Here is a 26,898-nt window from a genome sequence, read left to right as displayed (position 1 = left end):
ATTATCCCAAATCTAGCCAATTACATAATAGCCTTTAAGAAGGCAAATAATGGAACTGGCGTAAACAATGACAGGCCCATAATTAAAAACTCATTTCTGCCATACAAACCAAACCAGAGGAAATCAGGTCAGTGTTCTTTTTAATTAATCTATATACTAAGTTTCTGTCATATCCAATTACAAAATAAATGATGATACACAAAGTACACAAACTACAGTTCATTAAAACCCTCAAAAAAGAGGTATTTTCCATTTAATAAAGTAGAAAATGCAAACAATTACATAAGCAGACAATATTTCTAAAAAAAACAAATGCACCAATTAAAGCTTCTTGGCTTTATAATTGGCGGAGAGTTGAACAAAATCCCACTTGAGTGTCAGCAGAGGCAGGTCAGGTTCTGCAGATGTCACTGGATTTGGCTTGAAGAACTGATTTAGTCTCTGTCTGAGAAGCCACACTACTGCCTCAGATGTTCACAAAAAACTGGAGTCATATCTCCATTAGGATTTTTGAACACGATTCCATAACCTTCAGTTATAAATAAAATTAAACCTAAAATTAAAAGGGAACAACTTTAGTTACAATTAAAATTAGCTGGATCCACAGTAAAAATACAAACCTGAACAAAGAAATAAAACAATAAAGTTGCACCTTACCCAAGGAATATTTAGAACAATTCCAAGCCATTACAAAACAATTGGTGGTGGTAGCAGGCCCCTCTAAAGCATCATCCTAGGCCAGTACAAGTGGTGCAAAAACAAAAGTCCTTCCTTCAGCTTAACTGAAGCAGAGTTTGCTGAAAATATCAGGATAATTTAACTCTCAAATCTGGGTACAAGTAGAAGGTTATACAAACTAGGTCTAACCCCAGAACAGAAGTACTATTTTATTTTTATCACAACTTAAAAGGTCAAGGGAAACAAATGTGAACTGAAAAATTATTTTGCTGGTTCAATTGTCTTGCATCTGACAGCTGGGATGGAGGATTAACAGACCAGTGAAAGTTGGGGTCAAGCAATCCAAAAATAAGGAGACAGTTCAGGGGCAAAGGGCAACAATTTTTACTCTTATTTTATCAAGCTCCTGCAGTTGTGTATTAACTAGCCCAGACTTGTAATTCTGAAAGGGGTGGGGGACGGTAGGCAGGGAGGTGATAGGCAGGAAAGGTGAAGAAAGTTCCCCTATTCTTTCTTCACCTTTCCTGCCTATCACCTCCCTGCCTCCTGTCCCCCACCCCTTTATCTTTCCCCTTACTGGTTTTTCACCCGGGACCTACCAGCCTTCTCCTTCCCACCCTCCCCCCACCTTCTTTATAGGGCCTCTGCCCCTTCCCTCTGCAGTCCTGAAGGAGGGTTCCGGCCCGAAACGTCGACCGATCTTTTCCACGGATGCTGCCTGACCTGCTGAGTTCCTCCAGCGTGTTGTGAGTGAATCTCATTAAGATTCTGCTTTGTCTAATGCTCCTCTTTAAAAGTTTGCTCCAAGGAAAAATTAAAATTTGATCAGAGGGTTGAAGAAAACCCCACATTGGTGAGACATGCAACGAAGTCTGGATAATTGATGGGGAGAGGAAATTATTTCAACTTGGGTTCACTGATAATCAAAGTGACTAAGATATAAATAGTAAAAAGACACCATGCAAAACAAAGAACAAATCATTTTCTTGGGTGGTTAGGATGGCAGCTCTAAAATTAGGGACTACATTTTGTTTCTAGTATAAAACTAGTGGAGAAAAACATGACAAAAAGGAACCAACTCCAACCTAGATGCATTACAATCATTTCAAAGGAGATTACTTAAAGGTATTAAAGGATTAATTTGATACCTGCTCAAAAGTTGGGGAAGGCTGGAGATGATGGGTCCATAACCAGGAGCATTGTCATAAAGCTCAAATAATGGTGCAGCAACCAGCTTGTAGTTCTTCGGAACTGCAAAAAGGGCTGAAGAAGAAGAGGCCATCAGAGATCACCAGAACCACTAATTGTTTTTTACTGTAATTTGTTTTCTCATAAAATAGCTTTTCTTTTGATTGCTGATTATACGGACGCTATGTGCTTGCGATGCTGTTGCAAGTAAGTTTTTCATTGCACCCAAGCATACATATACTTGTGCATATGACGTGCATGTGTGTGTGTGCGCACGCTCACGTACATAAACCTATTACAATGGACACTTTGGCCAAACTTTAACTTTAAAGGCTTGCAATTAAGTATATATCTCAATACAAGTGCTCTTAGCATTGCATTTTAAACAATGTGGACAGCCTCTCTTTAGAAAATGAGAAATATTGAAAGCACTCAGGCCAGTTAGTATCTGTGGGAAGTTAATCTTTCAGGTCCAGGACTTCCTTCTCCACAGATGGTGTCGGATCTGCTGCATATTGAGCATTTCAGTTTTTACTCCATTTTGATTTTTTCAGCTTAATTACCGCTGGTTATGAAAGACTGCTGGTCCTATCATATACAACAATTCTAATGCCCACAATACATCAAGAACCTGCAAATGATAAAATCAAAGCTCAAAGATTCAGGAAGAAATTTAATTGCACATACCACAAGATAATTTGCTTTATTAAGGATTCCACCAAATAAATTTAATAACCAATTACACACACCACATTAAGCTAATAGCTTTTGGGAAGTTAAACAACAGCCTTGGGAAAAGGAAGAACAAAAACATGATGATTCTCTTGGCTCAATGACCATCACCCAAGTAAGTAATGTGGTGCAATTTGAACAAATCCATTTGAATGCACAGCACAAAACTCAAATGGCATACTAAAAAAAGAATCAGCTCCAAAATTATTTTTCAAGAATAAAATCAAGGTAGGGTACATGCACATTCTGCTGAATTATTTCAGCTACATCATTTCTGAGGAAACAGGAACTTATGGAACTAATTATAAAATGGTTACAAGTAAAGGCAACTATTACTCGGCCCTCAGAAATTCAAACCAGTTTCACGTAATCCATGTAGACCCACTTCCTTATCTTTGCTCCATCGTCCAGCAAATTCTTCAGCTCCCTATTGCACAACAATATCTACCTACGTCAATAGGCATTATGGTCGATTTCAAATCTCAACATGCTCAAGGTTTGCTTCATGTCACTTTTGGATCCAATGCTGATTAACTTCATCCCAGCTTCCTTGGCTCAACTTTCCATCAATGGAATGAGTTTCTCTCGATACCCTTCATGATCTTAAATACCTCAATCAGATACTTTCTCAATCTCCTGCACTTGAAGAACAATCCCAGCTTCTCCAGTCCATCCATGATTAAAAGGTCCCAATCTTTGTACTTTAGTAAATTCCTTCCATATCTTCCAAAATTTTTATAAATTTGCTGTAGTGTAAAACCAAAAACTAGACAATACTTTGGTTATGACCAAACCAAAAACCACACCCCCCTACCCCCAACTGTCAGATGAGCCTATTTTAAACAAACATTGCATACACATGAACCTGCTCCTGAAGGGATCCAAAATTATACACTTCAATTTGAATTTGCCCTTCAACCAAAATGCAAATCTACCTCTCCCCAACCCACCAGTTGTCTCTATGCCCTTGAAATACTGACATCTTCCTCACAGATTACAAATACCCCCGATGTTTTTTGTCACCTGCGAAGTTGGAAATTGAGCTCTGCTCAAGTGATTTAACTCTACAAGTCCAGTATTAATTGTCGCGCACTGCCATTTATCACTTTACCCCAGTCCATTACTCTATTTCCTATTCCAAAATGTTCTTACCATGCCAACATTCCTTGTTATACCACACCCTTCAAAGATTTTGCATCTTCCTCAAACGCTTTTTGAAGTCCATTTATACCACAATAACATTTCCCCCAACTAAGAAACAGCCAAATTTAACACGGTGTTTAGCGAACATATTCTTGATTTATTCCAAAAGAAAAACATACACTTATCCAAGACTGTCTCCAGAACATTCTCCACTGGAAAGTATACCAACTCCTCCACAGTTAAAGGCTTTAACCATAATCTTCATACTTGTGTAGTTTTCTAGTCAAGTTCTACCCGGAAAACACAAATAGCTGGGTGAGATCAGCTGTGAAAGATCAAGCAAGGGCATCTGCAACTTCCTTCCTCACTTCCTTAAGCAACTCAAAAACAAATCTCATAATTTACTCAGCAAGTACCTCTCAATTTTCAGCCGACTCAGAATCTTAACTATACCCTCCTTTACCCAGTCTCAAGCAGCAAATGCTGCCTCAGGAAAGCCCATGCAGATACTCTTACTGCCTCAGTCAAGTCCAGAACCTCAACGAGCACACCTGACTGATCAGCACTACATTTTATCTTACAACCTATTTTCTATTAATGAACCTGTTGAATATTTTTGTATTCCCTTTTATGTGTTACTAGTTTTTTTTTCCTCCACGCTGTCTTTCATTCTCATTCCACTTTCTCCCTGAACTTTGTAATAAATCTGGTACTTCCTCATTAACAACCCATTATGTGCCATACAATTCTGCTCTATTTGTTATCTAAGGAATTAGGTCAGGAAATTATATCTTGGTTCCTTCATGTGAACATACATTGATCACAGTCCAAACACTGGTAGATGGGCACTAGAAGAGTTGCAACCTCACATCTCCAGCTATCCAGGTTCAGTCCTGACGAAGGGTCTTGGCCTGAAACGTCGACTGCACCTCTTCCTAGAGATGCTGCCTGGCCTGCTGCGTTCACCAGCAACTTTGATGTGTGTTGCTTGAATTTCCAGCATCTGCAGAATTCCTGTTGTTTATCCAGGTTCAATCCTGATCTCCAATGCCATTTTGTAATTTTCACATTCTTATGACAATATGGTTCCATCCCACCTCCCAAAAAAATGGTTTAGGTTGGTGAGTTACCGAGTAATTCCCTCTAGTGTACTGACTGGCCAAATTTGGGGGAGTGGGAGAAAAGGAGAATGTGCAGAAAGCAAAATGGGTTTACTTTAATTGGTGATGGATGATTGGCACAGACTCTTTCGGCAAGGTGGCCATCTCACCTTAGACCTGTGGTTGTTTAATGATAGCTTCGTTGACCAAGTTTTGATCCCAATTAATCTGGGCCAGACTGGCTCTCAAACTCAAATTTTCCTTTCTACAGTTCCCTTTTTCTTAATCTTAGAGTGGCCTACAAACCTTTTCCAAAGCTATCACTGCTGTTGTCACTTTCTAGATATTCCCACACTTGCAGTAGGGAAGGTACACATACAGTTGCAAGAAAAAGTTTGTGAAACCTTTGCAATTATCTGGTTTTCTGCATTAATTACTCAAAATGTGGTCTGATCTTCATCTAAGTCACAATAATAGACAAAATCTTCCTAAACTAATAACACAAACTGTACATTTCATATCTTTATTGAACACATTGTTTAATCATTCACAGTCCAGACTGGAAAAAGTATGTGAACCCTTGAATTTAATAACTGGTAGAACCTCTTCATTAGCAATAACCTCCACCAAACATTTCCTGTAGATGCTGATCAGACTTGCACAGTGGTAAGGAAGAATTTTAAACCATTTCTCTATATAAAACTGCATTCGTTCATCAACATTTCAGGGATGCCTTGCATGAACAGTCATGCCACAGTATCTGGTCTGGACTCTGTCTTGGCCATTCCAAAACATGAATTTTCTTCTTTGTAAACCATTCTGATGTTGATTTACTCATGTTTTGGATTATTGTCTTGTTGCATCATCCAATTTCTATTAAGCTTCACGTGACAGATTGCTACCCTGACATTCACCTATAAAGTGTCTTGATACAATTTTGAATTCATCGTTCCCTCAACAACTGCAAGCTGTTCAGTCTCAGGCACAAAAGCAGCCCCAAACTATGATGCTCCTTCCACCATGCTTCACAGTTGGGATGAGGTTTTGGTGTCAGAGTGCAGTGCCCTTTTTCCTCCAAACATAGTGGTGTGCATTTCTGTACAAGATCAACTTTTGTCTCATCTGTCCAGAGACCATTGTCCCAGAAGCATTGTGGAACAACCAGGTGATCTTTTGCAAACTTGAGATGTGCATCAATATATTTCTTTTTTGGAGATCAGTGGTTTCCTTCCATGAACAGTGTTGTTCAGTGTTTTTCTTAGTGGACACATGAACACAACCAGGTGATCTTTTGCAAACTTGAGATGTGCATCAATATATTTCTTTTTTGGAGATCAGTGGTTTCCTTCCATGAACAGTGTTGTTCAGTGTTTTTCTTAGTGGACACATGAACAGGGACTTTAGCATGCTCTAGCGATTTCTACAGGTCTTTTGCTGTTACCCTTGGGTTCTTTATCACCTCCTTCAGTATTGCATGTTGTGCTCTTGGTGTGATCTTTGCAGGATGTCCACCCCCAAACAGAGTAGCAACAATACTGGATTTCCTCCATTTGTAGACAATTTCTCTTACTGCGGACTGATGAACACTCAGGTCTTTAGAAATGTTTTTGTAGTCTTTTCTGCTTCATGCATCTCTACAATTCTTCATCCAAGGTCCTCTGAAAGTTGCTTTATTGAAGCATGGGGCACATAAACAGACTTTTCATAAGAGCAAGCTCTGTCAGTAACCAAACTATGTGCCTTCTTTTTTAAACCGGGCAGGGCACATCTATAACCCACACCTCCAATCTCATCTCATCGATCGGAACATCTGACTCCAAATAGCTTTTGTAGAAGGCATTACCCGAGAAGTTCACATACTTTTGAACCTAGACTGTGATTGTTTAAACAGTATACTCAGTATTGACAAGTACTACAATTGTTTGTGTGTTATTAGTTTACGCAGATTGTGTCTGTCTATTATGACTTAGATGAAGATCAGAGCACATTTTATGAGTAATTAATGCAGAACACCAGGTAATTGCAAAGGATTCACACACTTTTTCTTGCAACTGCACATGAACAATATTAGGATCAGACTTAGCCATGATGGCCTACAAAAATAAATAATCTTCAGCCGTTCCTATCAGGATTCACAATAGCAAAGACTTCAAAAATATTTAGTTTTTCCAAAATTGACATTGACAAATCATTTGATTTCCAGGAATGCACCGCTTTTGTCAAAAAGTTCATCAAGTAAATAAGCTACTTTACAAACCAAAGCCAAACCCCAAAGTATCAGTTACATTACAACAAAAAATTGCAAATTTAATATCCAAGTACTGTGCAAGAAGCAGCATCACAGAATCTATCTGGAGGAGCTGGATGCATTCAATTAAACTATGTGTCTACCCACAAAATTCGACAGTAATTTGAGATGTTACCATAACCCAAGGCTGAAGCACTGATGATCAACATTAGCTGGAAGTGTAGAGTAAACAATTGTGGATTTCTCCCAAGGGTTTCACAATCATGGCAGCTTGCCTTCAGCCAATGTTTCATGGCATACAATGGTTGAAGCAAAGGCTAGAGACCTAGACAACAACCCAGATATGAAGACTTATGCTCTAGGTCCACAAAGCTGATCCAGTACAGCTATAATGACTTTACTGGCCTCATCGATAAAAAAAAGAAAACACAACCTAGAAAAGCAATGGAAGGCACACTTGACCATCATTCAAGCAGTAATTCTCACAAACATTAGTTCAAATCCAAACTTCATTGCCACCTCAGTCCAAAAACATGAATGAGAACTGCAGCAAGGGAAAGTGATTTCTCTTGGCTTCATGTGGCCATGAGGTTGTCGACATTACATAAGAAACTGCTCCTGCTAGATTCATGCCAAGAACAAATGAATACCAAGTGGTTGCAGGTCACAACTTCAGCTCAAGGAGTTTGAAGGAAAGGTTGTTGGGCTGAATGCCCTATAGCTTTATAAATACTTTCCAATAGAATAGTTTGATTATTACAGTCATCAGTAGCAATGTTCTGATAATGCTCAAGCACAGGCTGTCAGGTCGTGATACCATGCAATGATCATACTTAACAAGTGTCTAACAACAACTTGGCATGAGCTAACCAACACCAGATCCCACAATCACAATCTTTAAGACTAGATACTTATTGGCCACTGAGTAATCTGTGCCAAGAGATACACACCTTTGTATAACCAACAAGACAAGTTGCAGAATTTAATGAAATGTATTGAATAAATGCAGTTGCAACAAAACCACCTGGTTCAAAGACATCCAGGACAAAACCTGAATGTTCATCCCATAAATCAGTACATGGTGACTGCAATATACATCATTTGCAAAATACACTTCAGCAACAATACCTCTCAAACCTGCAGCTGCCACCCAAGTGCATGGATATACTAGGTATGCAAGTCCTGATTTATAGCTGTGCCAACTTCTGGGACCACTCAATCATCTCAGCCAGGGGTCCCCAACCTTTTGCGCACCACGGACTGGTTTAATATTGACGATATTCTCACGGACCAGCCAACTGGGGGGGGGGGGGGTGGTGTTCAAGTTCAACAGTGCGTGACAGGGAATAAGGAAAGGTGCAGCTGGCTCATATCAGTTCATATCGCCAAATCATATCGTTTCCTCGTGGCCCGGTAGCACATGGTTGGGGACCACTGATCTGAACCAATGGCTTCCCAACAAACGTTTGCTGCATAAGGCAGATCCAGTAATATAACAGAATCTAACTGAACTTGACAACAACATCCAAATTCAAGGGTAAAACAAAAGTAGGAATAAATAATGCACCAACTTCCATACAGAAGATTGTTTGATGATGGTGATGGGGCAGTGAGGGGGAAATGCAACAGCCATAAAATATTCAACCAGTTGACTTTGTGGTGCAAGTCTTCAGTGACTGTCAACATGTGCCTTGGTCACAAATAGAGGTGAAATCTAAGTAAATGAGGCAGCATGGCATTAGAGCTGCTTTTCATAAAGGTCACTGTTAACCACATATGCGCTTGCTAAATGAATACAAAATGTTCAAAAGAGAATCTGGAGCAACAACTTTCTGGCAGAAACCAGTGGGTTGACAATTCCTTTCCACCCACAGATGCTGGTAGAACTGTTGAGTTCCTGCAGAAAATTGTTTGTTGATTTGATGTCATTACCCTTAACTTCAGGAATTGATAACTAATTAAATCCTCAAGCAAAAGGAAAATACATAAAGTATTCATCCAACTGATGTTTATCGAACCTTGCATGATAAATTAGCCAAAGTGCTAAAGAGCTGAAGATATGCAGGAGAAAGACCTTTGCTGTTCAACATTTTTATCTTAAGACTACAGGATGTAAATGTCATATTTACACAACCGTTCTCCACTTCATACCTTTTTCTTGAAGTTGTACTAAGAATAGCTTCTTATGCTCTTTGGGTTTAGTGATATGAGCTGGAATGTAGGGATACTGGAAGGAAAAATAACATTTATATAACAAGGATATTTCATAGGCATTTTGATGTAATACACATTTATTGCACAGTACGACACATGAAAACTCAGTGGATGAAAACATTCCAAATACCAAAACAAAACTCACAAGCACAGTCGTTGATATACTAATCAAGATTTCAGACTCATCAATTCCGAACAATACTGAGACTTTCTTTTATTGGAGCTGGCAGAAATCACACAATTTCTTCCAGGAATTACTTTGGCTCTGCAGCTATGACATCATAATGTATAAAAATCATTACAAAGAGCAAGATTAAATATTTACAATCATTCCTGTCAGGCAATTTTCATTCCTCAGGGTACACTTTATAATTTCAGGCAATTACAAACTTTAGAAGTCTTGGTCCTACACCATTTTAGAACAATGAATTATGAAGAGAGGTTGGATGGTAGAGGACATTTTACTGCCTGGAGCATAGAACAATGAGGGATGACCTGAGAGGTTGAAAATTATTAGGGATGTTGCCATGGCAAAAAGGGAACAATTTCATACTGATCTCTGAAACATACTAGCAGAGTCAATAAAGTTAACACAATATACCTGAGGGGGCTCAAAATTTGGCCTCCACCAGTTTCCAATGCAGTCATCAATTACCCAGTCTTGCTGCACACCATCCTGACGGCCCAGAATCTGTTTTAAAAAAAAATGTGTAGTTGAATATGAGTTTCTGCTCCATCAAAAAAAAATAACAGATTTTTTTTTGGGAGAAAAGACATCAGCTACGAGTTATCTGAAGGATGCTGGCTTTACACTGGTTGTTACTTAATTAAAATTTCCATTATATTTTTCTTCTAATTCAATTCAAGAATTTATACAAATGAACTATCCCTATTAAATAGACCAATACATGTCTTTATTGGCAGACACCTTTGCAGCTTATATGAAACAGTAGGGAGATCAATGCAAAGGGTATGGAACATTGAGCACAAATCTTTTTTTTGAAAGAGTTAAATAAATCAGGCAAAATTACCAAGATTAGGGGAAAGAGTCAAGAAACAGGATTGTTCTTTAGGAGGTGTAATGTTGAATCATTTACTAAATGTCTGAGTTCTACTATTCTACGATTCCATAGGCTTCATGTACCCATTGGCTAATTGACATGATCTACAAAAATCAAACCAAATCAAGCCTGATATTCAAAACATCTACAACAATCTCAAAAATGTACAAAGTGAAAGAGTTCTGAATCCAACCAGATGACCCTTTAGCAAGCTTGAAGAATTCTCATACAAATAGATTACACACCTCAGTCATGAGACGCTTCAAGCCCTCTACTTCATCCTCCCCAGGATTTAGCTCTCCACCGGGTCTACATGAATAAAGCAAAAAACAGTTACAATGCAATATGCTCAGGTTCACCAGAAACTCAGTAGATATTACCCAATTTGCTGCTGGACTGTCACTTTGTAGTTCAGAAACAGCAACTTTAACTCATTAGGCATGGAGAAAAATTTAAAAACTCCATTAACCACCTACTGCTAGAGATACTGTGCACATAAGGTACACAAGTTTTGGATTCAGCTGTGGGGCATATTGCACAGAAATAGCCCGCTTGTGACACTGCAAGTTAGGCATACATTAGATACATCTGTTAACAGATCTGAAGTAGAAATCAATTGCTCTAGAACAGGAAACTGACCAAGAGGGAAAAAGCTGCTTAGCAAAGAAGTGTCTCTTACTGCATTGAAATAATCCAGAGACTTTAGGTTGGTCTATTTACTCAATCCTTGGCTATACAGTACTTTGTCTATTGCACAGGATATCTGCATCTTCTTACTAGGTACTGAATTCAAGCAGCTGACAGTCAAAAGAAAGATATTCCACTAACCCCGATTCATGAACTATAGATTTGTTCTTCCCGTGGAAACAATCAAAATTCAGTTTTTACCATTCCCCAGAAACTGAATGTAAAATGAAAATACAGCTTAACTATGACATGTGAATAAAAAGATTTTAAAAATGAAATGACATGTTAATCGTCAGTGGAGCACACGGCTCAAACATAACTCTACCAAGTGCACTTGTGAAACTTTGCTTAAGGGTTTAATAATTCATATTCTAACTCACAGGCTAATGCACTCACAACTTAAAGAACGTTGTCCCGAGTTGCAGTAATAACACATGAGGTAGCCTGTGCTCATGCACAATCAGGACACCCTCCACTGTGCGCCTCATGCCGATCTTCTCAAACTCCTCCCGCATGCGCTGAAATCGGGCAGCAACGGAGCAATCTTTTTCATACAAGGGCTCCTTTGTACCAAAAGTGTAGTTGGTCAATGGATATCTGAAGAAATAATTTCCATGACAGATTTATACCTCGTAAAATTTTCAAGACAGGAATAAAGTCAATTCTAGTATATACTCATTGGTCAACACTGAAATCAAATAAAGCAAGGTGATAGAAAGATTGTGCCAATCAGCAAGTAGCCATTTAAAACCTAGTTTAAAAACAGGAAGTAAAAGCATATCCCATTAAAAAGCATAGGACTCAGAAATTAAATTTATCAAAAGAGAAAAACTTTGATTGACATACAAAAACACCTTGATATCAGAAATGTTTAAGTCATTGCTTCATCATCCCCTTGACATTTTTGAATCTCAAAACCAGTGAAAAATTAAAAACCTGATCTTTATTTCATCATCACTCAAAACAGGAGAATACTATAACTAGATGCAAGAAAATGCAAAACCTATATAGGATCACGGAAGTAAAGGTTTACATTTTGTTCTATGGATGCACTGTGGGGAGCATTCTGACTGGTTGCATCACATCCTGGCATGGAGGCTCTAAGTACACAAGACTGCTAGCAGCTTCAGCATAAAAACACTTCATACCATCTGGGAGATCTTCAAGAGGCTGTACCTCAAGAAGAAAGCATCCATCACTGAGGACCCTCACCATCTTGGACATGACCTCTCATTCCTACCGCTGGTGATCTGAAATATGCACCTCAGAAACAAATCATACTGTTCTGATTTTGTTCAATGTATATCCTGCCATGCATTTCAGGAACAATAATAAAGATTTTAAAGGATGTACAGAATTTTAATTCCAGGGTTTGAGCACTTCACCTATGTAGACAGAAGACAAGGCCTTCTCAGATGAAGGGAAATGACGGGAAGATTTCATGAAGGCAATAAAACCGTGGTTGGTTTTAGAACAAATACAGAAAATGTTCAGTAACAAGCAAGGATGACAATCCAAGAAAACAGAAATAAAATAATAAGCACAAGAACAACCCATGTTTTTCCAAAACAGTAAAAGTGGAATCAGTAAGCAGAATGGAGAAAATTCAAAAGGGGTATTTTATCTATTTGCCAGGCAAATAACTCTTTTAAGAGATGACAGAAGTATGATGTTTTGCACAATCTTCCAAAAATACCCATGAATTCATTGTTAGCTTCTACTACGTCATGGGTTAAAACAACTTCCGAAAATGTAAACTATAAAGCGCAGAACAATCCAAGTGGTGAAAGTATGTCAGAATTAGCTCATTTAACATGGACAATGGGTTACTCTTCTATCATTTCCACTCCCAAAAGCAGAGGATGGGCAGTTAGAGTTATCTGGTGTTTATGAGTACCCCACATGGATAACCACACCTCTTTGTGTCAGCCGGAAAGTAATTTAGCCACTGAGGCTGCTTGTAAATACCCAACCGAGATCAACTCTTAGTCAAAACTACAGATTAGCTTGTTTCCTTGGAACAAAATCATTTTCCTCAACCCTTTTCTTCAGATATAGCTACACAGTGCATTTTTAAAAAGATTAAAATGCATCTCATAGATTTCATGAATAGATTTCTACATGATTTTTTAGCAAATGCTTTACGTGTAGAGTGCATAGGCCTCAGGACAAGGCAGGAAAGTGAAAACCAGGATGGCTCATATCCGCAATAAACACAATACCCAAGATTGCTAGTGTTAGATATTATACTTTAATTCAGCTACAATATCAGTTTTGCAATACAATGTCTAATGTTTACAATGAAATGTTAATGGGGAACCTGGCTTTATCAATGGAAATGGTAACAGGGGTAGATTAGTATTAAAAGAGGAAAATGAAAATAATCACAGGCCATCATATTTAGTATTTTATAAAAGGGACTTCAATGTTAAACTACATTTAGTGCATCAAAAAGGATTCTAAATTTCTTTAGTTCACTTTTACTTGCACTTACATTTCTAACATCCCTTACATGCATACCAGAAATTTTTAAAAAGCATACTGGAAAAGCAGCAAGTAACACTCATTTCTGAATACACTTGAAGCAAGTGACTGGCTAGGTCTGTGAATCAACCACATTGCTTTAAGAGTGTGAACACGAGTAGAAACACATCAGCAAAAACCACCAGACTGTTTTCCAAGGCTAGCTTACTTTTATGATCATTAATCCTGATTAAATTAATAAAATTAAAACATCTCACCCAACATAGTTCAACTAAAATACATGCTTAAGTCATTACCGCAGACTTCTTCGATTGCTAACTATACAATAGCAATTTTAAAATCACAATTTATTACTTTATGATTAGATATAATACTTATACACAGTTCAAATTTGATAAAGTGACACAAGTTCAAATCTACAAGCACTTAGAACTCCTCCAAAATTAGAGAGAGGGGTACAGGCTCATATACAAATATTTGCATACAAACTCTTGAAACTGGAAATACATTTGCAGATGCTAACGCTCGAAATACTTATGAACTAGCTGGTACGAAGATGATGAGTGAAAAAATTATTAGAATTGCACCCAAACTACACTACAAGTCGTGTTAGGCGCTAGCAACCATCAGTCGTTCGTGTCCGAGTGCAGTCAAACAGAAAAAAACCTGGGGTGTTTAGTCACTTGTATTCCTTTGCAAAACATAGCCTGCACATCAACATCTGGTAAAGAGGAAGGTCCCGGCTACTCACAGATTGATGGTCCTCTCTAGGGTCAGCGGCTTGGCCTGCAGGTATTTGTTCCCGTACTGGGATACACCGCGAGGCCAGCCAGCCTGCGAGCGGCTCGGTGGAACTACAGACATAGCAACAGATTCCCGGGTGCACGAGTGGACACCTAGGTGGCAGAAGCCGCAGAGATTGAAGAAAACAACCAAAAACTACAACCGCAAGAACTCGGATCCTCAAAAGCCTTGGCGCTTTAACCGGGAAGATTCACTTCCGGAAGAGCGCACCACATCCGGGTGATAGAAGGGCGCGAGGAGGGAGTCTCATATGATTGGCTAGTCCGGGGAGGCGGCCGGCTCATGGTTGCTGAAACCAATGGGAAGGTCAAAATGATTCAAAGTACATGTATTATCAAACTCTGTCTGCAGAATACAATCTTAAGATCCATGTTCTCCACAAACAGTCAAAATACTGTATAAGGAGATAAGATAAGAGAGGGAATGGTGAACGGGGTAGGGGGACATTTCTCTTTCTCACCTTATCTCCTTACCTGCCCATCACCTCCCTCTGGTGCTGGTCCCCCCTTTCATTCTTCCATGGCTTTCCGCCCTCTCCCGTCAGGTTCCCCTTTCTCCAGCCCTTTATCTCTTTCACCAATTATCTTTCCTGCTCTGTACTTCACCCCTCCCAGTTTCACCTATCACTTGCTATTGTGTATTTCTTCCTCCCCTCCTTCCACTTCTTACTTTAGCTTCTCATTTTTTTTTCCAGGCCTAGGGAAGGGTCTTGGCCCAAAACGTCAACTGCACTCTTATTCCTAGATGCTGAGTTCCTCCAGCATTTTGTGCATGTTGCTTGGATTTCCAGCATCTGCAGATTTTCTCTTGTTTGTGATTAGACTGTATCATTCCTAGACTGTTTCAATGACTATAGATCTATGTTTTGTTGTTTTATTTACATTCATTTTTTGCTTTTGGCATGATTTTTCATTAATTTTGCATGTTGGGTGTTTGATGTTTTCTTTGATCAGGTTCCATGGTGTTTCTTTGTTTTATGGCTGTCTGTGGGGAAGACAAATCTCAAGAGTTGTATACAGCATACCTACTTTGATAATAAATGTACTTGGAATAATGTTTCAAGAAAGTCATTAATCTAAAATGCCTAGACTGTCCAATTTTTTTCTCACATGTCAATCCATGCTTCTCAAGTCGTATAAAGTTTTTGTGAATTGTTTCCAATGTACTTTTGTCCTTCCCTAATGAAAGAGACCAATATAGTTCTAGATCCTGTGCCACAATGCTCCATAGTAATGAATTTTTCTTCTTCCTACATTTGTATTCAAATCCCCCAGCAAAAAAAATAAATTATCACCTCTCCTAATTAATGAAAAAATCGATTTAGAAAGCATGCACAAAATGTGATGAATAAGGTTAGTGACAGCAAATACAGGAGGCTGTCTGAGATTAGGATCCTGAGGCCCTCCGTTGGTTGGGACGACCATGGATGTTGCATCCCAGCTGTGTACATGATACACAGGCCAGGGCAGTATGATATGGAGAGAAAGATGTTGCCCATGTAGCTGGCTCCCCCTTTCCTTGCAGCTGATGAAGGGCAGAGACCAATGCAGTGTGGCACCAGCGGCATCGCAGGAGTTGCCAGTCAGTGCTGAACTCAACATAGGACTACCTTAAAGACTCCAGCTCTTCATTTCTCCTCGGGGTTTACCCACGAGTGTAGCTATAAGGCAGTGGAGGTTTAAGATCAGAGGTTCCCTTCCCCTGGATGAGCTACCGACCATGGCTGACGGACCCCATTCGCCGGAAGCAACTAATTTTAAGGTGCCAGTAACCTGCCTTTGCCGCTTCTCCTGTCATTAGAAACTGTTCTGCTGGGCTTTGAACTTTGAATTTTAGTAGCTAAGCCACATGAGAAGGCCAGGAGCTGGGCTTGGGTATAGATGCAATTGCAATAACTGAAACCCAACTCAAAAAACACAAGATCTATGCACTAGGAAGGACAAAAAATAAAGGAAGATTGTAGTACTAGTCAAGAAAGACATTGTAGCACTGGAGAGCAAATCCTTGCAAGGTTAGACATAGAAACCATTTGAGAAAGAAGATGGGAGCTCTCTAAACTGTGGCAGTTTGCTACATTCCATCCAAAAAATGAGAGAGGACAACTGCGGGAAAATGACTGAAACGTACAGGAGTTTTAAAGTATGATGTTGGATGATTTTAATTTTCCTAATTTTGAATAGAATAGTTTTAGGGTAAAGGGCTAAAAAAAAGTTTTCAAAATGTGCATGATTTCAGCCCGAAAAAGAAGGAGGCAATTCTGGATCTTGTTCTAGGATTAAAGTGGATGGATTGGACTGATTATCAGAGGGGGAACACTTGTGGAGTTATAATCAAGCAAACATAAAGTTTTGATTAATAATTGACAAGAACAAAGAGGAATTCAGAGAAAAAACTTAAAATTCAGGGAAGGCTAACATCAACGTGGTAAGAGGTACGAGGGGTGATTGATAAATTCGTGGCCTAGGGTAGAAAGAGTCAGACAGTGCTTACATGCAATTTTCAATTATCTGAAACAGAAATACGGCAAAAGTTATTAACTTCAAATTTTCTGCATAATCACTCAAAAGAGTTGAACTGCACATGCACGTAACGAGAGTTATACAGCTCATCTCCTTCTATCTTAGGCCTATCTTAACTGGTGGCATAGCACGGCAATAGTGGCCTTTCGGATTTAGTATTACTTTAATTTAATTTTTTAATTTAATTTTGAGACACAATCTGTGATTAGGGCACATGGATAACAGAGCGACTATCTACCATCGCCAGATATTGCTACAATACAGAGGTCGCCCAAAAACAAACCTTCATGAAGATCTGCTGGTTAAATTATGTGACCTTGGCTTGCTGAGGGGATTGGGCCTCCAGTCCTCGGGGACACCTGATGCTGGTGGCCAGAGGTGGGGACATGGTAAGCGGTGTGTGAGGAAGTGGAAGCGAGGCAAGCGGGCAGGAGTCCGTGCCAGGCAAAAAGCAAACCCTAGCCGACCGGCTGTCCCGTCCATTCTGCTCTCCAATGTCTGCTCCCTGGACAATAAATTGGACTACATCCGACTCCAACGAAATACTCGGCAGGAGTACAGAGTCTGCTGTGCGTATGTTTTCACGGAAACGCGGCTCACCGACGGAATCCCGGACGCCGCCATTCAGCTGGATGGGCTCGTCTTGTTTCGAGCAGACATAGATGCAGCTCTTTCCGGTAAGACTCACAGTGGTGGCTTGTGTGTTTACATCAATACAGAATGGTGCAAGAACTCTCTGCTGGTTTCCAGATACTGCTCATCGGTAGTGGAGTTTGTGACTGGTAGATGCAGACCATTTTATTTGCCACGGGAATTCACCACTGTCCTTATAGTCGGTGTCTACATTCCCCCCAGCGTTAATGCTAAGGAGGCGCTCTGTAAACTGTATGGGGCTATTAGCGAACTGCAGAACACACACCCTGATGGACTGTTTATTGCCACCGGAGATCTTAGCCATGCGAACCTTAAGTCAGTGCTCTCCAAATTCCATCAGAACGTGGACTTTGCCACGAGAGGGGAAAACGCGTTGGACCTTGTTTACACAAACATTCCCGACGCGTACCGGGCAGAGGCCCACACCCACTTCGGTTACTCAGAGCACATCTCTGTTATGCTAATCCCAGCATACAGACCGCTCGTCAGACGCTCCAGACCAGTTCAGAAGCAGGTGAAAACCTGGCCTGCAGGAGCCATCTCTGCTCTTCAAGACTGCTTTGAGCACACTGACTGGCACATGTTCAGGGAGGCTGCAACCGATGGTGACTCTACCAACTTAGAGGAGTACACAGTATCAGTGACTAGCTACATCAGCAAGTGCATTGATGACAACACTGTGGCCAAGACGCGCTAACCAGAAGCCATGGACGACCGTGGAGGTGCGTGCGCTGCTGAGGACCCATGACTCCGCCTTCAGAGCAGGCGACAAGGCAGCCCTGACAACAGTGCGGGCCAAACTGTCCCAGGCCATCAGAGAGGCAAAGCGTGCACACGCCCAGTGAATCCACAGCCACTTCAGGACAGCGGCGACACATAGCGCATGTGGAAGGACGTTCAGGACATCATTAACTACAAGACAACACCAACTGCCTGTGCTGGTGAGGCCTCCCTCCCAGATGTGTTGAACAAACTCTATGCTCATTTTGAGGTGGAAAATGAAATGGTGGTGAGGAAGACCACCCTTCCTCCAAATGACCAGGTGCTGTGTCTTACCATGGCCAATGTGAGAAGAACCCTGTGCAGGGTCAACCTTCGGAAGGCTGCTGGACCAGACAATATTCTTGGCAGAGTGCTTAGAGGATGTGCAGACCAGCTAGCAGAGATTCTCACTGACAACTTCAACATCTCCCTGAGCAGCAGCGTTGTTCCTACGTGCTTCAAGGCTGCCACCATCGTCCCTGTGCCGAAGAAGTCTTCAGTGTCTTGCCTCAACGACTACCGTCCCGTTGCACTCGCATCCATCATCATGAAGTGTATCAAGAGGCTCGTCATGAGGCACATCAAGACCCTGCTGCCCCCCTCACTGGACCCCCTGCAGTTTGCGTACCGTCCCAACCGTTCAACAGATGACGCCATTGCCATCACCCTCCACCTGGCCCTAACCCACCTGGACAAAAAAGACACGTACGTTCGAATGCTCTTCATAGACTTCAGTTCAGCATTCAACACAATTATTCCTCAGAAACTGTTTGGAAAGCTGAGCCTACTGGGCCTGAACACCTCCCTCTGCAACTGGATCCTAGACTTCCTGACTGGGATACCTCAGTCTGTCCGGATTGGAAGCAGCATCTCCAACACCATCACACTGAGCACGAGGGGCCCCCAGGGCTGTGTGCTCAGTCCACTGCTGTTCACTCTGCCTACCCACAACTGTGCTGCAACACACAGCTCGAACCACATTATCAAGTTCGCCAATGACATGACCGTGGTAGGTCTCATCAGCAAGAATGATGAGTCAGCATACAGAGAGGAGGTACAGCGGCTAACGGACTGTTGCAGAGCCAACAACCTGTCTCTGAATGTGAACAAAACAAAAGAGATGGTTGTTGACTTCAGGAGGACACGGAGCGACCACTCTCCACTGAACATCGACGACTCCTCCATAGAGATTGTTAAGAGCACCAAATTTCTTGGTGTTCACCTGCTGGAGAATCTCACCTGGTCCCTCAACACCAGCTCCATAGCAAAGAAAGCCCAGCAGCGTCTTTCTGCGAAGGCTGAGAAAAGTCCAACTCCCACCCCGCATCCTCACCACATTCTACAGAGGTTGTATTGAGAGCACCCTGAGCAGCTGCATCACTGCCTGGTTCGGAAATTGCACCATCTTGGATCGCAAGACCCCGCAGCGGATAGTGAGGTCAGTTGAGAAGACCGTCTTCCCGCCATTACAGACACTTACATCACACACTGCATCCATAAAGGAAACAGCATTATGAAGGACCCCACGCATCCCTCATACAAACTCTTCTCCCTCTTGCCATCTGGCAAAAGGCACTGAAGCATTTGGGTTTTCACGACCAGACTATGTAACAGTTTCTTCCCCCAAGCCATCAGACTCCTCAATACCCAGAGCCTGGACTGACACCAACCTACTGCCCTCTACTGTGCCTATTGTCTTGTTTATTATTCTTTTATTATTGTTTTATGTATTCTGTAAAGGGGTCTCCCCTTATGCCTGTTATCTCAGGGGTCCCCAACCTTTTTCGCACTGCGGACCAGTTTCATATTGACAATATTCTTGTGGACCGGCTGACCGGGGAGGGTGGGGGGCGGTAGGGTTGCCAACGGACGAGAGTAGCAGTCAAATACGCTGGGTTAGCCCGAGAAAGACTACAATGACCATGAAGCCTTGCGCGGGCACCAGCGCGCATGCGTATACGGGTTTTCTCTACAAATTGTTTTTGGCGATTCTGTTCGGGGTGGGGGTCTTAATCACGACCGGAATATCGGTGATAAGTGGCTAATACACTCAATTTCCTTTCTAAAAGGGTTTATCTAACGAATTTAATATTAAACACACAGCGCATATTTTCCTTGCATGAATATAGTGATAAGTCAATTGTCAAGGGAGCTTGAAGTAAGTTTTGAACGAACTTCCAGTAGAAGTGGTAGACGCAGGTTCGATATTATCATTTAAAGAAAAATTGGATAGCTATATGGACAGGAAAGAAATGGAGGGTTATGGGCTGAGTGCAGGTCGGTGGGACTAGGTGAGAGTAGCGTTCGGCACGGACTAGAAGGGCAGAGAGTGCATGTTTCCATGCTGTAATTGTTAAATGGTTATATAAGTCAATAGCATCATAACATTTTAAGTAACGTTTGGATATTAAACACGCAGCGCATATTTTCCCCGTATGAACAGATAAAATCATTGCAACACACCAATATCGCTGAATCAGTGGGAGCCCTGGGCTTGTTTCCCTGCAACAAGACGGTCCTATCGAGGGGTGATGGGAGACAGAGATACTCAAAGGTGGTTCCTTATGTCCAGTCTATTCCGCAATTTAGTTTTCGTTGCATTCATTGCAGAGATATGTTGGAAATGGAAGCAACGTTTTCAGTGCCTTCGTGGCTATCTCAGGATTTTTAGCCTTGACTTTGATCCAGAATGCCGGCAGAGATGTTATGTCCAACAGACTCTCCAGCCCGCCGTCATTTGCAAGCTCGAGGAGTTGATCTCCTTCCAGCGCTGACATGGATGATGCATGGGTAAAGACCTCGCATGCGTAATGGCTCAACAGTGGGCATGACAAGGAATGAGGAAAGGTGCAGCCGACTCCTATCACCAAATCATATCGCTTCCTCACGGCCCGGTAGCGCATGCTTTGCATCCCGGTACCGGTCCGCGGCCCGGTGGTTGGGGACGGCTGTGTTATCTCACAGGTATTCCCATAATCTCCTGATTTTTAGCCCCACCAACCCCTTAGCTTCTGATTTGCTAAGTGGAAGGTCTATATCCACAGATGAACTTTTAACAGCTTTTTTGGCCGAACAATCAACCTGCTCATTCCCCTCAACACCTCCACATGCAGGGACCTATAAGAAGCAGACATGTAGACCAATACTTCGAATGTGAAACAAAGTTTGAAGCGCTTCCGGCAGTAAATCTGACCTACTGCTAGAATGACCTGCTTTAAGACTAGTCAAAACTGAAAAAGAATCTGAACAAATCCTAACTTTGCAAGGACAGATTTCCTCCACCCACTTTAAGCCCAAAATGATGACAACTAGTTCTGCAGTATACACTGATAAATAGTTAGTAAGATGTTTCTTTACTGATACCTGTAATTCAGGTAAAAAAACAGCTGCTCTGTCATTCCCTGTTAGATTATTTATTGATCCATCAGTAAAAATAGTTAACATATCACAATAATTTTCCTTAACGTACTGATGAACCAACAGACCCTTAGGTATATCAGGATCCTTGGATTTCATTAAATCAGGCAACCTAAAATCAACTAAAGTCATTGCAAAAAACCACAGTGGGGTTGCCAAAAAAGCACCAGTGGGACAAATTACATAATCCAGCAAACACATATTCCTTACTGCAGTGCAACATAGTCTTAAAGCATAAGCTTGTATCACATCAAACATGTTAAATTTGAAGATGAAGCTGATCCATAAGCCACACAGCCAAAATCAAGTACCAGTCTAATTAAACAAATAAATATGGTCAACAGAGATTTTCATGTAGCTCCCCAAGAATACCCACATAGACATTTAAGGATATTTAATGCCCCTTTAATTTGTCAATTATCTTATTGATATGGTGCTTCCATGTCAGCTTATTATCCAGCCATATGCCATGAAATCTTACTACTGACAGTTCAAGAGTTTGACTTTGTAATTTCAAATTAGGTGCATGTAACATAGAAACATAGAAAATAGGTGCAGGAGTAGGCCATTCGGCCCTTCGAGCCTGCACCGCCATTTATTATGATCATGGCTGATCATCCAACTCAGAACCCCAGTTTGGCAAAAGAATAAATCAAGGAAGGTAGTGCACCCGTATATTGATTCACTTTGTAAAACATGTAACTTGTGTTTTAGCTATTGAAAGTTTAAAACCCCATCTATATACCCACTGCTCGACCTTATTAATTGCTAATTGCATTCTATATACAGTTAAATTGAAAGTTTTCTCTCTGATCCTTCAAGCTCCATCATCTGCAAAAAGTAATTTACCTACCCCGTACCTATCCTAGAGAAAATATCATTAATCATAATGTTAATCAATAAAGGGTTACAAATACTTCCTTGTGGAGTCCCATTCTCTATCTCATAGAAACCCAAATATACCGTCCCTATCCTTACCTGCTTAGAACTTACAAATAAAAAACTCAGAAAAAGTTACAGCCTTCCTCTTACTCCTAACTTTCATAATTTAATCAAAAGTCCCTCCCTCCATAACATATATGCTTTTTCTAAATCAAAAAATACTGCATTACAACTTCTTTATTTTCCTGGGCTTTCCTAATATCATCTTCCAAACATAAAACTGAATCCAATGTCATTCTACCCTTCCGAAATCTGCTCTGATAAAACGCTATATCACCTCTTTCTTTCCAAAATATAATTCAACCGCTCTATTACCATACACTCCGTTTGTGTAAATGGGACGTTAATGATATTGCTCTATAACTAGAAGGATCCGATGGGGGTCTTCCAGGTCTTAGAATGGGCACTACTACTGCCATTTTCCATGAGGAGAGAAGATGGCCTAAATTCCAAGTATGATTCAGAAATTTTAATATTGTCTTAAGACAATTGTCGGCCATATGTTTAAACATAGAATAACATACATCTTCCTTTCCTGGAGCCATCTGACCTGTACTATTAATAGCTTTCTTAAATTCACACAAAGAAAACTCTACATCACTAATACTGTCATTGCTACAGCTGGATCCAGCACATCAGAATATTCACTTAGAGCCTTATTCCTACAGCCTCTTCACTTAAATTATCTTGATTATGAATTGCAGAAAATGAGCCTTATTCCTACAGCCTCTTCACTTAAATTATCTTGATTATGAATTGCAGAAAATGACCAAGCCAGTAACTCAACTTTCTCTGTTTCAGTAACAGTCGTATTATCTTCTTTAATCAATACTGGAATGTTATTAGCCCTATGAATCCACCCCATTTTTTTAATCACTCCTCAAACATTCCCAAGTTTAATATCCCTTACAATACTATCACAATATGACCTCCAGTAAAACTTTTTTTCAACCTTCACCACTTTCCTCACCACGGCCTGTGTTCTTTTATACTTAAAAAGGTCACTCGGAGAGTGATACTTCTTAACTTTCCTAAATGCCTTATTTCTCTCCCTAATTGCATCTGCACACACCTCAGTCCACGATGGTACAGCCTTTCTCCTATTAATGCCCTTTTTAATAGGAATCACTTCCACTGCAGTTTGATGAGTAATGTGACATAACCTTTCATTGCAGAAATCCACATCATCCTCAACATTCAGCCCTGAGAGACGTTCATCACACAAAACCTTAAACCTCTCCCAATTTGCTTTACCAAAATTCCACCTCCTAAGAGTGGCCTTCTGTCCCCTATATAGATCGAAACCCAAGCTTATAAATATAGGAACATGATCACTTCCCAATGTTTCATCTCCCATTACATCCCACCAGCCAGAATGTTCAAAACTAAAATTTCTAGCTGTTTCAGAACTGTTATGAACATTAAATCTCATGTCCCTCTCATCATTAAGACATATAAGATGTGAAATATCTAAAACTTCTTCTACAATCAAACCATTACCATCATTCTGTGACAACTCCACAGAGAACTGTGTGTATTAAAATCCCCACACCATTTGACCCTTAGTGAGCTAGAGCTACATATGCTTTCCAAAAATCTATCGAGATCTTTCCACAAGGGTTATAAAAATTTACCACCTTACTTATTGAATCAAATACTTCTGCTATAAGTGTCTCATATACCACATTTACATCCACAACTCTATGTCCTATTCCTTTCCTTATAAAACTTGCAACACCACCACCTCCACCAACTAATCTGTCACACTTAATTACTGCAAGGAAAAATTTAAATATGGTAACAACTAGGTTTCCTGAATACATATAATATCAGGTGGATTTGATAAATCAGAAATAAACTTCTTAAAGTCTTGACCATTGGAAATCAGGCTTCTTGCATTCCACTGCAATATTCTTATTCCTATTATGTACCTTCACAAGGAGACTGAAATACAGATACCCCACCCATCAGAGCTTCATTTACAGTTTCCCACATAACACCTGTTATACTCAGATTCTTTTCAGCATTTAAAACAGTTTATGTGGTTAGCAACTCTTGGAATGGATCTTCCCAGTGGGGCTCCAGGCAATTCGTTGATTGCTAGGTTCTCACTAGTACCCAATCTCCCAGCTGGTAGGTGTGGTACTCTGCAGCCAGTTTAATCTCCTGGGCTTCAAGTACCTATTGATGGAAACCTTTAAGAGCATCTGTCAGTGCTATACAATACTGCAACATGCTTTCACTCATAATATGGATATCTGTCCGCTTAATTAAAAAGGGAGGAGAGACTGGCAAAGAACAGACTAAGGATAATAGAACCATAGAACACTACAGCACAGAAAACAGGCCATTCGGCCCTTCTAGTCTGTGCCAAAACATTATCCTGCTAGTCCCATTGACCTGCATCCAGTCCATAACCCCCCAGACCTCTCCTATCCATGTACCTGTCCAATTTATTCTTAAACCTTAAGAGTGAGCCCATACTTACCACGTCAGATGGCAGCCTGTTCCACACTCCCACCACTCTCTGAGTGAACAAGTTCCTCCTAATGTTCCCCCTAAACTTTTGCCCTTTCACCCTAAAGCCATGTCCTCTTGTACTTATCTGTCCTAATCTAAGTGGAAAGAGCCTATTCACACTTACTCTATCTATACCCCTCATAATTTTGTAAACTATCAAATCTCCCCTCATTCTCCTACACGCCAAGGAATAAAGTCCTAACCTGTTCAATCTTTCCCTGTAAATCAACTCCTGAAGACCCGGCAACATCCTAGTAAATCTTCTCTGCACTCTTTCAATCTTACTGATATCCTTCCAGATGACCAGAACTGTACACAATACTCCAAATTGGCCTGACCAATGTCTTACACAACCTCCCCATAACATCTCAACTCCTATACTCAATACTTTGATTTATGAATGTCAGGATGCCAAAAGCCTTCTTTACAACCCTATCTCCCTGTGACACCACTTTCAGGGAATTATGTATCTGAACTCCCAGATCTCTTTGTTCCTCAGCACTCCTCAGTGCCCTACCATTTACTGTGCATGTCCTACCTTGATTTGTCCTTCCAAAATGCAACACCACACACTTGTCTGCATTAAATTCCATCTGCCACTTTCTGGCCCATCCCTCTAGTTGGTCCAGATCCCTCTGCAAGCTTTGAAAGCCTTCCTCGCCGTCCACAATACCTCCAATCTTAGTGACATCAGCAAACTTGCTGATCCAATTTACCAAATTATTATCTAGATCATAATGTGTTTACCTCAGTGCTTGAAAAGAAACAATTAGAATCAGGGTCTGAAGATGAACTACATGCTGTACCCCTGTCTTCCCTAGGCACGGTTTCAACAAAGCCCATGCCAAGTGGCACCTTGTGATTACTTGGTGAGGTTGACGACAGCTGGTGTAGGCAGCACTGTATCTAAAGTCAACACATGAGGTTCTGCCTGATTAAGAATAGAAAAACCTTTTTAAAGTGACCAAAAGCCTGAAGGGTCAAGACATCAGTCACAGGTGGGAGGACTCCTGACGGCAATCTCCTCAGGAAAATGTGAAAATTTTGCACAATATGCTATGGCTGATCATGTTTGATGAAATGCAACATTATGCTAGAAGAAGCTGTAAGGAAATGCTTGTTCCACTCACAAACCAATATTTGCATGATTTATGTTATATGTTTTCTCAACAGTCTGAGCATATGAAGAGCTCCAGTATAATAAGAACTTTTCAGTGTGTTGATAAGCTGGGAACTGTGCCCCATAGAAACAACCTTTCTGTGAAAATTGATGCAACAGGGCTAACTGTGTTATGGTGTATGGATCTAAAATGGAATAACCATGACAGCAAAGGAACAAACACAAATGGCGATGTTTACACTAATCAATCCTGAAGGACATGATTCTTTTGCAATATAAAGTACAGACTGTCTGTTGGCCGCTGATGGAGTAACAGCTCTCTACTGCTCCTCCTAACTTACTTACTTTTCTCTCCAACCTTTTGAAATACTATTGTTAGACAGGATATTATTTTAATATGACTACTAAAGCAGCTTTGGAAGCTATTACGAGTTGAATTCAAAAGCCTACTGAGGAGTTTCAACAGTTTACAAAATAAATCAGCACCGAAATTAAACAAATAGGTACGAAACTAGAAGATATTCAAGCAATTCTAACCAAACATGATAAGAAGATAAAGGAACATGAAGATGTTATTACTTTACTGGACGGGAGAATGGATGATATGCAAAAGCTATATGGAAAA

The 26,898-nt window shown here is 40.6% G+C and overlaps 1 protein-coding gene across 1 annotated transcript; it reads right to left on the bottom strand.

The window, feature by feature from the left end:
- Positions 1–222: 222 nt before the first annotated feature.
- On the bottom strand, positions 223–14,544 carry nudt21 (nudix hydrolase 21). The gene is made up of 7 exons (XM_072279375.1): positions 14,287–14,544; positions 11,448–11,648; positions 10,610–10,673; positions 9,905–9,994; positions 9,241–9,316; positions 1,827–1,941; positions 223–553 (listed from the first exon to the last, which is right to left on the bottom strand). Exons 1-7 carry the CDS (start codon positions 14,397–14,399, stop codon positions 532–534), a joined length of 681 nt encoding a protein of 226 aa, XP_072135476.1. The 5' UTR covers positions 14,400–14,544; the 3' UTR covers positions 223–531.
- Positions 14,545–26,898: the final 12,354 nt, after the last annotated feature.

The sequence above is a fragment of the Mobula birostris genome, chromosome 15 (genome assembly GCF_030028105.1).
Source record: "Mobula birostris isolate sMobBir1 chromosome 15, sMobBir1.hap1, whole genome shotgun sequence".
In the NCBI taxonomy this organism is placed as follows: domain Eukaryota; kingdom Metazoa; phylum Chordata; class Chondrichthyes; order Myliobatiformes; family Myliobatidae; genus Mobula; species Mobula birostris.
The sequence above is the reverse complement of the archived record's forward strand: the minus strand, read 5'-3'. Positions and strand labels throughout refer to the sequence as shown.